Source organism: Peromyscus californicus, unplaced genomic scaffold, assembly GCF_007827085.1.
Source record: "Peromyscus californicus insignis strain IS unplaced genomic scaffold, ASM782708v3 Scaffold_8__1_contigs__length_139910024, whole genome shotgun sequence".
NCBI classification, from domain to species: Eukaryota; Metazoa; Chordata; class Mammalia; order Rodentia; family Cricetidae; genus Peromyscus; species Peromyscus californicus.
Window position 1 is genome coordinate 36,450,447 of NW_026294606.1, and position 16,165 is coordinate 36,466,611.

General features: G+C 36.1%; 1 protein-coding gene across 1 annotated transcript; it reads right to left on the minus strand.

The window, feature by feature from the left end:
- Nucleotides 1–5,182: 5,182 nt before the first annotated feature.
- Nucleotides 5,183–12,358, minus strand: LOC128104483 (prolactin-8A8-like). Its single transcript, XM_052729421.1, has 6 exons — nt 12,328–12,358; nt 10,004–10,179; nt 9,225–9,263; nt 8,277–8,384; nt 6,324–6,503; nt 5,183–5,371 (listed from the first exon to the last, which is right to left on the minus strand). Exons 1-6 carry the CDS (start codon nt 12,356–12,358, stop codon nt 5,183–5,185), a joined length of 723 nt encoding a protein of 240 aa, XP_052585381.1.
- Between the last annotated feature and the right edge of the window lie 3,807 nt (nt 12,359–16,165).

Below are 16,165 nucleotides of genomic sequence, written 5' to 3' on the forward strand. Positions count from 1 at the left end.
CTTCAAAAATAAAAACTACTTGCAAGTTCTAAAGTCTTTGTCAATTGGTATAAATTTCTTTTGGTAATTTCATAAAAAATCAAAATATTTCAGAAACAACAGAAGTTAAGCACCTAACTAATACATTATACAACTTACTTCAGACTCCGAGAATATTGTTATATATGTAAAATTGTTAGAATCAAAAAGTAATGTGACTATTACACAGTCCCTAAAGTCTATCAAAAAGCATAAATTTGGCAGTTTCATTTCGAATGCCAAGCCATCTTAATTGGACTTTTAGAAGTATACTAACTGAGAATACATGTAGTATGTATTTGCATTGTCTGTAAGTACTGTGAAATTTTTCAGTAATCAGAAGTGTGTTAGAACACAAGCAAGAAATGGCTCTCAATTTCTCTTCAACAATGAGGGCCCAAAGAGGAATGCATGGATTTCTTTGGGAAGGGGAAATAGAAGAGATCTCCTGGGTCAACTGGGGGTGGGTGGTGATGGGAACATGACAGATTGGGTTGCAGGTGGGGTTAAGGTGGAGGGTAAAGAAAGAGATGTCTTGATTGGGGGCCCATCTCAGGGTCAGGTAGAACCCTGGTACAAGGGAAACTCCCATGAACCTGCAAGGATGACTCTAGCTAAGACATCTAGCAATAGTGGATAGGTAGCTTGAACTGGCCATCTCCTATAATCAGTTGGGTGACTACCCTAATTGTTATCATATAGCCTTCATCCGGTAACTGATGGAAGCAGATGAAGAGATCCTTAGCCAAGCACTGGACCGAGCTCTGGGAATCCTGTTGATGTAAACGGAGGCTTTTCTTTCCTGCCCTGTCACATGGCCCTTTGTAAATAACCATTCAGAGACTTACATTAATTATAAATGTTTGGGCCGAGCGGTGGTGGCACACGCCTTTAATCCCAGCACTCGGGAGGCAGAGCCAGGCAGATCTCTGTGAGTTCGAGGCCAGCCTAGTCTACAAAGTGAGTTCCAGGAAATGCACAAATCTACACAGAGAAACCCTGTCTCGAAAAACCAAAAAAAAAAAAAAAAAAAAAAAAGTTTGACCGATGGCTCAGCTTATTACTGATTAGCTCTTAAAACATAAATTAACCCATTTTAATTCATCTATGTATTGCCACATTTACAGATCTGCTGGCATCTTGTTCCTTTGGTGGCTAGCTGGCTTTTCTCCTGACTCTGCCCTTCTTTGTGCCTGTATTCAGTTTGACTTTCCTGCCTAGCTATATTCTGCCCTGTCATAGGCCAAATCAGCTTTATTCATCAACCAATAAAAGCAATACACATTCACAACTTACAAAAGGACATCACACATCATGTTGAAGAGAGGGAACAAGGATTATATGAGCCAGGGAGTCAAGGTCATCACAAGAAAACCCACAGATACAACTAGCCTGGGCTCATAGGAGCTCACAAACATTGGACTGACAGCTAGGGGGCCTGCATGGGGTCGACCTGGGCCCACTACATATGTGTGTCAGTTGTATAGCTTGTTCTACTTATGGGACTCCTAGCAATGAGAGTAGGGCTTGTCGTTGACACTTTGGCTGGCTTTTGGGAACCTATTCCTCATACTGGGTTGCCTTACCCAGACTTAATACAAGAGGAGGAGCTTAGTCCTGCCTCAATTTGATATATCATGCTGCCAAAAGCAGACATGTCTCATTGTCCAGAAAGTCTAAATTTTTAAAAATATTTTAAATGACGTATTCTGTAGGTCTTTGAAGTGTTTGAAGATTACCTGTCTATCTGAAATATATCTATGTATACCTAGAAAACTTAACTAACATGGTACAAGTTTGACTGTCATAGAAGACTAATTATTAATCTGTACTTTTAATTATCCACTACAATCTAAATGAGTTACATAAACATAATACCTCAAATGAGAATAGAAATATATATACAGTATAACAAAATTAAGTTTAAACTTGTATCAATAAACTAAAATCTATACCAATGTAAAACATTTTAAACAAGTTGTTGCTCTTTAAAAGTAGGTTCATAAATCTACCCTTTTATCCTATCATCTCTATATCATATATATCTATATTATATCCCCTTTTCTTTTTTAGAAAGTGATCACATTTATAATCAACCCATTTTAAATAAAAAATATTGGTTTTTCTCTGTCACACACCAGAGGGCTCTTCTGATTTGGGACACAAGAATCTCTTAACCTTTTCTTTTAGCAATATGCCTGGGTTTAGAGGGTGAGTGAACCAATTCCATCTCCAAAGCAGCTTGTTGTATTTGGGAATTTGGGTGTAGCATCTCTTACTACTTCCTGCTGGAGGAGTGCGCTGTATCTTATGGGGACACAAAGAAAATTTTAAGCTTATAGGGTAGTCCGTCAGGCTGTATTGTCTGAGCCAGTTGCCTTGAAACAGTTCTGGATGTTGGATCATCTGGGTCATGGTGTCATCAAAGACCTTTCAGGGGGTCTTGGCTGGTCAAACCTGATGTATCTCAATCTGGAACAAACCCATAGCCTCTGGCTTTCTGTGAAAACAAAAGCAGAGCCTCTTTTCCAAAGCAACATATCCATATATCCAAATTTTGAAGTCAAGGTACCTTTAAAATTTACACTTTGGCATAACTCAACAGCTTTTAATATCAAATGTTTTTCTTCAGTTACGAATATCAAAGAGAACATAATCCAGATTCTCTGTGTGATAGCCATCTTTACATGGCTTACTTTTTATATTAATTTTACTGTCTCTTTAAAGACTTTATTTTTAAAAACTATGTTTTTGTTTATATAACTGTATATAATTCTTTTTCTCTCTCTTTTGAGCCTACATACATTTTTACATACATTGTAAACTATTTTATCTGAATCTGTCTTATTGTGAACCTATTGCTTTAAACTGCAGCATTCTAAGCCTGAAATGGGGCTGTGGCTGTTGACTCTGCCCACTTCAGCTTCCCAAGATGGCTGTGGTACATTTTCTGCCAGCTCTGGGAGTCATCAACTCTCAGAAATAGTAGGTCTATGCTTCTATCAAAGCTGCGTGTAGCCCAGAAACATCTTTTTTTTAATACTAGTAAAGACTAAATCTACCACACAGCATAATGTGCCGCTAGCAGATGCCTCATTCCCGCCATAGTGCCAGTCAAATGCGCATGCCAGGAACCCGCCAACTTGAGAGAGACAACTAGGAAGCTGTGTTTAGCTCCGTTTTAGAATCTTTTTTTAAGGTTTTAGGTGGAAACTCTTGCCAACCCCTTGGGCACCATTTGTAGCTTGAGAGTTTTCTCTCTGGGTCCCACCAAGCCTTGGCAGTCCCTTGGCCCACTTACAAAATAAACATACAGACACTTGTATCATTTAAACTGCTTGGCCATTAGCTCAGGCCTATCATTGTCTAGCTCTTACTCTTATATTCAGCCCATTTCTATTAATCTATACATTGCCACGTGGCCTGTGGCTTACTGGTACCTTACATCTTCCTTGTCCTGGCGGCAGCTGTAGGCAGTCTCTCCCTTCCCTTCCTGTTCCCTCAATTTTCCTCTCTTATAGTCCCACCTATAATTCCTGCCTGGCTATTGACCAATCAGTGTTTTATTTATTAACACATTTGCCATACAGAACATCCAACAGCAAAAACTAAATCTATAATTGAACATATTCAAAATCAATATCAGGTCTTTACCAAATCCAGAAGAATCAAAATAACCTCCTGTATCTTCTCAGATTATAGTACAATAAAATAAGAAATCAATATCAAGAAAACTGCATAATCTATACAAATACATGGACACTGAAGGATTTACTGTTTAGCATGTCACTGAAGAAATCAGAGAGGAAATTTTAAAAGTTCCTAGAGTCAAAAAATATCAAAGCTGGTGCAGAGACAACTGGCCAAACTAGTGGAAATGCATGATCTGTGGACCAATGGCTGAGGAGCCCCCATGGTGTTGGACTAGGCCCTCTGGACAAGTGACACAGTTGATTGGCTTGAAATGTTTAGGGGACCTCCAGACAGTGGGACCAGGACCTGTCCCTAGTGCATGAGCCAGCTTTTTGGAGCCTGGTGCCTATGGTGAGACACTTTGCTCAGCCTTGGTGCAGGGAGGAGGGGCTTGAACCTGCTTCAACTGAATGTAGCAGGCTCTGCTGATTCCCCTTGCATTGGAGGGTGTGGGAGGGAGGTTTTGATTGGGGGGAGGGCTGGGAGATAGGAGGAGGGAGGATGGGGAATCTGTGGCTGATATGTAAAATGAATGGAAATTTCTTAATAAAAAAAAGGAAAAAATATCAAAGCCCTGCTTGTTGTAACATTTAAGGTATAGTTGAAACAGAGTAACAAATGGTTGTTGACAATAGAAAGTGGGAGGAAAGATGACTGATTGAATCATCAGAGTTCCATGGCAGGTATCCCTGGGGTATATACATATTAAAGTGACAATGGTTTTAATACACAAATTATACGAAGACAGTATCCAGTTCAAATAAAATGATCATAAAGAATGACTTGTTCAACACAGAGAAATAGAAACATGCAGAACATATCTATGATCATGTAATGGAGAAGCAGATGTAGAATGGGGCTTACGACACAGTGAAGAGATCTTGTGCAATTGGCATTCGCATTCTAAAACAATTTTTAATTTTTAAAAATTGATTGTTTGGAAATTTCACACATTAATTTGGTGTATCTTTATCATATCCACTCCTTGATCCCCTTCCTCCCAAATCCTGTTTAGACTGTGGAGTCACATAAATATTGTATTGTCTTAGCTATGTATTCACTGTGAACATTATTTCCTAAGGATGGTGTTGATTTCATGAAGCACTATAATATTTGCATTTCTTATTATGATACACAGATAAGTTAATTGAGAGTTTTACACTTAGATTGTAATTACTTGACTTCCATTGCTTTCCTGTGAAGTAAATTGTGGATTTATTTTTTTACAAACTTAACATCTATTATTTGTGTTGAATTTGATTGGTGCAACCTGACTTTAATTATATATGTTTTATACAATGAACAAAAACAAATAGGTTTTTAGATTTGAGCATCTTTAATGAGGAGTTTTTATTTTTAAAAAGTGGCCCATTATACCCGCACATGCATTCACAAGGTATAAAATTAAAAAGAATCTTCTCAGCAATAGACAGTCATGAACCATCTCCAAAGCTGACAGAGTGATGAGCACTTAGCAATCTTTCCCAGTTATTCGACACTTCAATGTTTTGAGATGATTTACAGTGTGGAATACACCAGTGCGTAGGCAGAAGGAAAGGTTAAACATCGCCAAAAATTTATCGCTGTTGTTATTTGATTTTATGAATGGAAGATATTCCCAGGTAGGGAATTTTTCCATTATCTTTGCTGTATGATAGGCCTAAAAATCAAAATGATCCTCAGTTACTTGTTGATCATATTGGTAAAGTTCCTTTCTCATTGTTTCTTATGTGTTCAATCACAGAAATACATTCACAAATTTTGTTTCCATCAAAGGTGTGGATTTTCATTTTTGTAGGCCAGGAGACCTTCGATAGTTAGTCTTTTAAAAACTATGATTAAGACTCAAGTGCATCTGCCCTAATATGTAATTGATTGCAGATGAAGTATTCTCCTTTAGAAGCAAACAGAGCAAAAGTAGGAAGTTTGTATTTGACTTTGAGACAGTGAAGGGGGTGCTGTCAGTTTCTCACTCAGGAAATTTTTACATGTACTCTATATTTCATAGAAGCTGGTATGGACCATTATTCTTTTATATGTTTCAATTAAATCTATTCTCCATGCAGTTTGTGTATGAAAACTTAACATGTGATGGGGATCACATAGTGACTTAATATGCAGAGCCAAGGGATGACTGTGAAAGAGCTGAGCTTCTTCACGCCAACTAGGAAAGGTGTCCTCTAAGTGTACATGAGGAAGTGATGCATTTCATTCTGATCCCTGGAGCAGGAGGTGAGGAGAAGCATCTTAAGGAATGGTGGACCTGCCAGCAACCTCTTAGGGCAGTGGTTCTCAACCTTCCTAATGTTGAGACCCTTTAATGCAGTTTAAGTCATGGTGATCCACAACCATAAAATTATTTTTGTTGATACTTCAAACTGTAATTTTGCTACTGTTATGAATCATAATGTAACGATCTGTATTTTCCAATGGTCTTAAGCAACACCTGTGAAAATGTCATTGGACCCCAAAGGGTTCACAATCTATATGTTGAGAACCACTGTCTTAGGAGAAGATGACCTACAAAATGAGGAGCATTTCAGAATACTTTTTTAAAAATTATACAACCCACCTTTTTTATGAATGAAAATAATTAATAGGAAATTGCTTACCTCGGTGAGTATCCACCTAAGGTCATCCAGGAGTTCTTTGTTGTTCTTTTCAATCTCATTGGCTTTTGAAAGAATAGTTTCAGGGACAGCTGGCATGGCACTCAATTCAATCGCTAGATGGAATAGAGGGCTGCTCCAGGCACCCACATAATTGATCAACATTTTTAAATATTTTTTGGTCTAAAAATACAAACACAACAGAACCATTAAATTAAAAATAATTTCAATACAGCAAGTTAGTTGCTTGTGATGTTTATGTGAAAAAGCTGAACTCAAACATGTTTTTTACCATGGATATATCACAAATGTTGTATAGATGTTACATAGTATGGCAATGTAAAATTGAAACAATTAGTCTATTATCTACAAAATAAAACAAATTAGGATGATTATAAATTAGCATTTTTCTGAGGTTATGTCACCATGTTAGCTTTCCCTATGAAATTCTAACATATGCCTTCCTATTGACATCTTTATTATTTGGTTATTTTGCCTATCAGTTGGTAAAACAGGACTTGCTGTGGCTCAGTAGAGGCCAATAAGATTGTACTCAGGAAAGATAGAGGCCATCAGCTAGGGACAAGTGACTCAAATAATTTCCACTCAGGGATTATTAATACACATCAATAAATCATGGCATTCATTAATGAACTCATCTATGGTTTCTAGGTAAATTTAAGACATTGGAACAAGAAGAAAATAAAGAGAGCATGGTACTCATTAATGCGCTTTCCCCTTGCCTCTAAGAGAACAGGATATTTGTTGGTATGTGTAAGTGAAACACTATGTAGATATGAAGAACATTGGCTTTAATAACAGATTCAATGGGAATCACAACAGAATTTTGCCCCTCCAGTATTTAATGTTCATGTCCGATTTAAATTATAGCCTCTCTTGATGTTTGTTACTATCCCCTGTGGTCATGAAAATGAGAGTAGATTGGAGCCTGTTAACTACAATAGAAATATGAAGGGTTTTAATGAAGGGAGCAGGCAAATGGTAATGGCAATACATGGGAGAATGATGTCATGTGATTAAGACTGAGATCTGTGGTTGGATGATGTACACACTTAAATTCTTAATATCTATACAAGTGTAAATACAACTTTTCAAAACCTCCATTTCCTTTTTTACTCAAATAATATCACATTCTGTTGATTTTTTTAAAGTTTCAAATATAGCAATGATAAAAGAGTGCATTGTGACATGTTTAGCAATATTGTAGTTTTCAAGATACATTTTCTTTTTATCTCTGTCCTAATTTTGCCTTATTGTTGTCATATAATATTCAATTTAAATCATATTCAGATATGACATTACAGAGAGATGAGGAGATGATTGCAATCATAAAATATAACTGCTGTAATATGTAGACCTTCCCATTATGAATTGGAACATTGTTGCATCCTAAGGAAAATAATAATTGTATCTAACAAGAATATTCTGCTCATCTGCCTTGCAGTTAAGGCATAGAGAATCATAGAGAAAGGAAGAGATTGGTAAAAAATAGAAATAAAACCAAGGCAGATTTGAAAATCAAGAAGAGAAGATGTTGTGCTCAGTAACGTAGGATGTCACCATGAAGAACCCATTAGCAATATATAATAAATACAGCTACATTTTCATAACTTAAGTAGACATGAGTTTATAACCATAAATAGCCAATTTAGCTCAAAGTGTCCTATAAAATAGTGAGTGAAACTTCAGTGGCAAGACATTGCTAAAATGCTATCCTCTAAATGGACTGTTTAAGAATCTGCTGAACTATTATTAGGTATTTGATTTTATTTATAGTTTATTGACAATATAATGTGATTTTTAACATATTTTACCTCCATTGTTTTCTGCATGCATGATTGCCACATCTATCATAATGGCTGCAATAACCAGCAGCACCACAAATCTAGTGTACTGCTTCTGGTGTTTTGTTAAAACCCCAAGATGGAAACTCACTCTTATATTTATGTGTTCAATTCCATGAACTGGAGGGTTCATGATATTAGTGTGGCAGTGTGTTCTTGCCCTGTAAACAGTCTGATTACTCCTCATCAATTGTACAAGCTGTAAATAAAAACAAAAATTTAGTTAGAGTTCAGAAATTATATAAATGAGTTCATGAGCAGAATATTAATGTATTTTGATGGATATGTAATTTTTATCAATAAATACTTCATAAAAACAGAAATTAAAGAATTAAGGAAGTGCCCACCACCTAATTCTGTGTCTATTGGATCTGCAACTTAATTTGGGATTTCACTAAGTTTTGAAAAACTTAACTCCTCTTTTGTTCTCTTGTTTTCCCACTCTTCCAAAAGCTACTATTTGGAAATCAAACAGAGAAAGGAGCAAATGTATCAAGAACCAAGTGTTTTAATTGTCATCTTTCTCTAGTATTTCAGCACAAAGTCACAAACATATTTATTAATGTTCCTATTTTCTGTCAATAAATATTGAAATTTCCTTACCCAGACATAAGAATTTCAAATTTATTCAGTTAACACTGAATACATATAGCTATGTAACAAAAATTTTTAATAGTTTTAGAATAAAATTGTGTTCATTGTGACAAAATTACTAATGAAAATAGAGTATTTCTAGAAAACTAAGCAATGAAGAATCAAAATATACTAAATTATTATTAATGTTTATGTGCCATATTATTCATTGTATGATTAATGAAATATTAAATTTACTTAAATATATAATTTAGGATATCTTATTTATTTCTAATAATCAGCTAATTCAAGGAAGGTTAATGGACTCTTGTGAAGGTTAGGATGCAGAAAAACTGTCACTTAAAAACAGGAAATAAAAATTCAGTGTAATGCTTTCTCGTCTAAGTCGAAGTCATTGACATGAGACTCTTTTAGGGAAGCAATTAGAAAGAAGCAGGGTACTCACTATAGTCGTAAATGGTCTGGAAGAGAATTCATTGTGGAACTGAGTCATGTTAAGGGGAAAAAAATAACATCTAATCAGTAAAACACCAACATGTTTCAAATGGAGACACATTCTCTTGATGTCTATCATATTGAAGGTTTGCCTATTTTCTCTTCTTTGTGTTTTCTGACCTTGAGAAATGACTTATAGCAATCAGCAAGAACCAAATCAACCCACTTCTAATCTTGCCCTGATACTGAATAAACCCTAGCACTGAAAATCTTTAAATCACAATTCCTAGTATTTAGGGGCTTCCTGAAAGGCTAGATCTCTTTCTCTCTCTCTCTCTCTCTCTCTCTCTCTCTCTCTCTCTCTCTCTCTCTCTCTCTCTCTCTCTCTCTCTCTCTCTCTCTTGCTTCTTCACATGCATTAGGTTATCTCTGATCCAAATATATAGTTCACTACAATGCACATCTTCTACAGTGCTAAATGAAGATGAACAATGGAAATTTGTGATCCTGAATGCAATATTAGGAAATGAGTGTTCTTACTCTAGCCACATTTTAAGGGTTTCTACTATAGTTTTTTTTTTTTTAAGAAAAAGTAAAATTAGAGAAAACATAGAAAAATCATTAGATCCTTTGAAATTTCATGAAACTATCCCATTGACCCTGTCCATGTTTCAGTAGTTGGTGCTTCCTTTACCTATGAAAGTGTATTTTCTGATATTTGGGTCATGACACTTAGTGTCTCATTTACTAGTGCAATTCAAACATTAGCATGAAGGTTAAAGGACATACAAACTCCTGCTGGATTTGCTCAACAAGATTATGGATGGTTTGAGCTCGATTGATGGCACTGTTAAAGGTTTCCACAAGGGGCTCCCAGCAGTCCCAAACTTCGGTGTGGCACTCGGGATTTGATGCAGCTTTCTCCCACAGGAGCAGGTTCAACATCATCAGCAGCACAAGTGTCCCTACAAAATAGAAACAAGAGCCACTTAGGGATGATGCATTAATCTGAGTTTTTCAAGGCTCAATCATTTCAGAAAAGTTTTATTAGGCCAAGATTTTTTTCACTGCATGACTTTATATTGAGTATTTGGAATAGCAGATAAAATCACTGTGAGTACTTTGGCAATTAATTGCACTTTTCTGTATAATAGTTTGAGGAACAGGTAGTTTCCCATTTTTTTTATTGTTTGACAAATGATTCTGAATTCTACAAATGTCTGGAAGTGAAATGAACTCTCAACTGGCAGTTTTAATTCATTCCCTTTAGATAGTTTAGTGTCTTTCAGTTTAAGCCCATTTTCAAATAGTAAAGTCTTGAAGAATTTGTAATTTTTGGACTTCATGTCTGATATCAGGATTTTGGGCATTGGATAACAGGGTTAGCACAGTTTATCTGTTTGCTTTCTCTGTATTTTAGATCATAAACACAGGAAGATTACTAATCCAAAAGATGAGGAGAATGTTGTCTTAAAAGTGATGTCAGTTTGGAATTGCTAATTTATGATAAAATGTCAATAGAGTAACAATTCATTAAAAACTTCAGAATATTTTCTTTAAAGTTAATCTTCATAATAATTCTCTGACAAGATTAGTTTGTCGTGATTACTTCAGAATATTTTCTTTAAAGTTAATCTTCATAACAATTCTCTGACAAGATTAGTTTGTCGTGATTGTAATCTGAATAAATTTACGAAGGAGAAGGCTTATGGGGCTAAATGATTTTCCTAATGGTTGATTATTGGCTAATGGTGAAAACGGGACACCAACAATCAGGACTTTGCCCTTCACCTAGTCTTAGAAAGATCACACGTGGGTTCACACTACACATCTTTCTGACAGTGAACATAGCCACAGTTCTGAGATTCAGTTTTATTAGAGATCATTGCCCTTCCTTGAAAATAATAAACTTTGTCACTAAGACATTATAAGAAAGCTCTAGAAGCTTGATTTGATCTACTTACTTTGCTGTCTAAAAATACTCACACATAAAAGTTTTGACAATGATTAGCATTGACTTCAATCTAAAAATTGTTACTCATTAAGCAGTGCAGCACAAGGCCAAAAATTAAGGCTGAAGGAATCAACATAAAAGATAGAGGTCCAGAAGTTTTGTTGAGAGAAAGTGCTCTTTGATTATGCAATACCAAGTTGTCCAGCCTAAAATCATAGACATATGAGCAACATTAAATGGATCCAGCAGGTTGTTCATATGTATGTATAAACATAAATATAATAATTAAAGAAAAAAAACGCCCTGAACTTTAGAGGGACCATGGGAAAAGGCTTCTGAAGATGTGGAGGAGTGAAATAATATAATATTTATCATGTATGAAATTCTCAAAAAAATTTAGGAATGTAAAAATGTCTTCCTATTGCATTTCAAACATAATATTTTTTGTTATGATCTCCCTTTTTCTACCAAATGACATCTACAAAATATGGCACTTGGTCAGCACTCCTTGCTCTTCTTTGTGTGATGTGATTTGGCTTGTACTACACTGAAAAAGAGTACAGAACACAAGCTGCCATTTGTCTATTTCAGGCTTCAGAACTTAAAGATTCTTCAGATTTATTCCAATGTGAAAACTCATATACTATACCCAGGAGCAAAATTCTGTCTCTTCTGCCTTGAGATAAGATGAGTTGGACCCACTGACTTTACATCCTTGACAATTTCCAGTTTTTCAAACTCTGAAACATTGTCCTTTTGAGCTGTAATATTTGTTCTAGATGTCCGGTACATTAGGAGTTGTTTAATGGTCCCCATTGCTTCTACTCATTGGATACTAGTAATACTTCACTTCTTCTCTCCCTTCAATACAGATAACACAGGCTATCCCTGAATATTGCAAGCATGTCTCAAGCTAAAGGATGTTGAGAATAACTGATCCAATTGTCTCTTCTTCCCTTGTATAGTTGCCTTCAAGAAAAATAATTTTAAAAGATTGTAGAAAGTCTATGCTGAATTCTTCCCCTGGAAAACTGTGAACAAATATCTCTTCATACCAGATAGAACAATAAAGATTCCAAAGAAAGAGTTCCAACAAAACAAATTCAAGAACTGAATATTTTTACTTAGAGACACGTGGGGGGTGGGGGAGTGTACTTACAGCTGTGAAGTTGTCTCAAACGCAGCTCCATTGCTGAGAAGTTTCCAAAGAGGATGAGTGCTGTCTCTGGAGAACTGGCTCACTGGAGTCCTACATTCGGCTAGTTTCTTCCTCCTATATATTCTAGCAGATGGCCCCAAGGCATGCACAGCAACTGGACAGCAAGTAGTCACATTCGGAACCCCTCATGAGTGAACTATGTCTGTTTATCTTCAGGGAATGTTAGCAGTTTTATTACCACATATTTATCTGTGTCTGGATGGTTGTTTTGTTTTGTTTTCTTTTGCTTGTTTTTGTCACTTATTTTCTACGTGTTGATTCTTGTCCAAATGATTTTTGGTATCTCTGAAGTGGTCTCGACTGCCTGATGACAGATGGTCATGCCAGACCAGGAGGAAATTGTTGTTCATGACTACTGCCCCCTCCTTAGACTCTTACATTCTTTCTATTATCTCTTTTAAAAAGATTATGGACAAAGAGGGGTTCTTTATTCAATATTTGAGCATCATGCCACAGCATTAGTAAATTATTAGTAGTCTTATTATGAATCTCTGCCAGTAATCACTGACTATTTTCTCTGTAAACTAAACTGACAGCTATAGTAATCTACATGCCTAAATTAGATGCTTAGAAGTCATTTTGAAAGACACCAAATATATTTAATAGAAGAACTCCTTTAACTCCTCTTGAGAGTCTATGACATCTCAAATAAACGATTGTGCATTGGCTTGAAATACAAAATATGGTTGATTTGTTTGGAATTGGCCTTAATCATATCAGAAGTTTATTTATTTACCAAAAACATTTGTATCACTATTGTCCTAATGAGTATAGCTTTATATGCTTGCTGCTAGCATTAGTACTTGAGCCATAGTACCACTGGTGACAATTCTCCAAAAAACAGCTTCATAGTCTCTTCCAGACTCTGACAGCCAGTGGACATAGAGGGATCTTCTATCCCAATGCCAACCAAATTTCCTCATATTGTTGAAACAGAGTATTTGCTGCTTAAAAAATTTAGGCCAACCAATTAGGTATGCTACACATCCAAAAGGAGATACAGCTGCAACAATGGTGTGAGGGACCTCAGAAGCCGGACTGTCCAATATCTCTTGGGGAAGGTAACTCAGCCTGCTCTCAGGGATTTAATTCAATAATCATATGGTGCTCAGGAATCCCTTTCCCTTCATGTATGTACACTCTCATAAAAGTTCATTTAAAAAATCTCATTAAAAGCTGTGCTTGTGTCCTTTCAGATTCCCTTCCAAATGAGTAAAGTGTGTAGAGATTGAATCTATATAATGGGAGCTTTACAGGGACTCAGCATTTCCATAGACCTACTATTACCTGTTTCAAGAAACCACAAATTCACTTCCCAATTTTGTGTCTACATGGACACTAATCACATCTTAGCATTGGTGTTACACAGCATAAAGCCTCAAGCATATATCAGTTGTTTCTTCCAAAGCACCTGGCTATGTAGAGTAGCATGGATAACATCATTACTTCTTTTCCAAGCTTATAATCTACAGGCAGCCCCATGAACTGTTTAGGGTATTCCACCTGGGACTCTTTCATACGATTAGGAAAAGTTGGCATTTGGCTAAGGGCCAAAACAGAGCAGAGCACATTCAGTCTTCCCAAACCTACTGCCCCTCCATATGTCTTCCACCTTTTAAGATTCTCTTGCTTGGTCAATGAAGATGTTCACTGTTTTACCTTTTACAACCTGTTCTGCTGCCTGCTCAAAGATTCCCACAGAATAAACACTTTTCTCGAGGGCCTCAAGTACCAAATCGTCCATGACAACAACTGCTAACAGTAAATTTATGCCATCTACTTCTGAGATGCCCCTTGATAAGATAATAATGCAAAACTCCCTTTGAATTTTCTCCTCTCTTCTTTAAAAATAAAAACTACTTGGAAGTTCTAAAGTCTTTGTCAATTAGTATAAATTTCTTTTGGTGATTGCTGTGGGATGTTCTGTATGGCAAATGTGTTGCTAATTAGTCAATAAATAAAACACTGATTGGCCATTGGCTAGGCAGGAAGTGTAGGCGGGACAAGGAGGAGAATAAAGCTGGGAAGTGGAAGGCTGAGTCAGAGAGACACTGCCAGCCGCCATAATGACAAACAGCATGTGAAGATGCCGGTAAGCCACGAGCCTTGTGGCAAGGTATAGATTAATGGAAATGGATTAATTTAAGCTGTAAGAACAGTTAGCAAGAAGCCTGCCACGGCCATACAGTTTGTAACCAATATAAGTCTCTGTGTTTACTTGGTTAAGTTTGAGCGACTGTGGGACTGGCAGGTGAGAGAGATTTGTCCTCACTGTGGGCCAGGCAGGAAAATTCCAGCTACAGGTGATTTCATACAAAATCAAAATATTTCGGAAACAACAGAAGTTAAGCACCTAACTAATACATTATACAACTTACTTCAGACTCCAAGAATATTGTTACATATGTAAAAATTGTTAGAATCAAAAAATAATGTGACTGTTACACAGTTCCTAAAAATCTATCAAAAAGCATAAATTTGGCAGTTTCATTTGGAATGTCAAGCCATCTTTATTGGACTTTTAGAAGTATACTAACTGACAATACAGGTAGTATGTATTTGCATTGTCTGTAAGTACTGTGAAAATTTTCAGTAATCAGAAATGTGTTAGAACACAAGCAAGAAATGGCTCTCAATTTCTCTTCAACTGTCTTCAACCATGTTCCTCTGAATTTTTGTCTCCTAAGCATCATCTTAGACAAATTCCAGATGTTTGATTCATCCTGGGTAGAACAGTTTTTTTCCAGGCTTATATCAACTTGAGTTTACACTGACAGTTTTTAGTACTTCTCCATCACCCTCAAGTGGTTGAAAGCAGAGGTGAACAGATCCTACACTGTTTCTTCCCCCTCCTTCTGGATTTTGCATTCCTTTGAATTTTTTGACTTAGAAATTAGAAGACAGAAAAAATATGCCATTGGTGACTTACAACACAATAGCAAAGACTTATTTCTAATTATGGCTTGGAATATATTATTTGGAAGTAGTAAATGCCTCTCTTGGGGTGCACTACTGGTTTCCTAAAATACACACTTGAAAAACTCACTATAATCAGTGTCTTTATCTGTAGAAGAGCTGTACCAAATGTGATGGTCCCTCCAGTCTCTGCTCTTTCTTCCTTCACTATGTAAGAAAACTGCCTTCATTTGTACTTCATGGTTTGGGGTATTTTTGTTCATTTTTGCAGCCAAAATATTCATTGGGTTGACCATGAGATATGGTTTTGATGGTATGATAGAATACCTTTAGATAAAAGAGAAACACCAAATATGTATCAATTAATCTACAATCTATAATGCATTTATATCCCAGATAATCAACAAAAGAAGCTACAATTTTTGTGACTATGTGACAATATAAGATATCAATAAGTAACTTATGCTATTTTAAGCACATATTTGACATCACTTATTATTTTATGCTGCATATATCAGTACATGATGACAATGGAGAAACACATACTGAGGATAATCATTGCATTCTAGAGCATGACGCACATGAATTTTGAAACTTTGTATTTCTTCCATGAGACAGTGGAAAAGTAGCCCAATCTATCCCAAGAATAATCTATGTCTAAACTCATAAATAAAAACAAAATCATGATCTGCCTTGTTAGGTTGTTGGATTGGGGACTAGCAGAAAAAGAAAAAACCCAGGAACATATGCAACTATCATCATTACCACTCTAAAATAGAATAAATATAGATAGTTGAAAGGGCAAAAAAGCAAAGAAATGAAGGATATGGGAAACTCTAGGGCATTGGTGGGCCACTAGTTT

Bases quoted from the DNA above. Each gene is read 5' to 3' on its own strand.
- LOC128104483 (XM_052729421.1), bottom strand. From the start codon at position 12,358: ATGGAGCTGCGTTTGAGACAACTTCACAGCT. The intron at 8,385-9,224 runs GTGAGTACCCTG...TTTTATTTACAG, and splicing joins CCAGACCATTTACGACTATA to CTTGTACAATTGATGAGGAG. The intron at 6,504-8,276 runs GTGAGTTTCCAT...TTGTATTTTTAG, and splicing joins TTGAACACATAAATATAAGA to ACCAAAAAATATTTAAAAAT.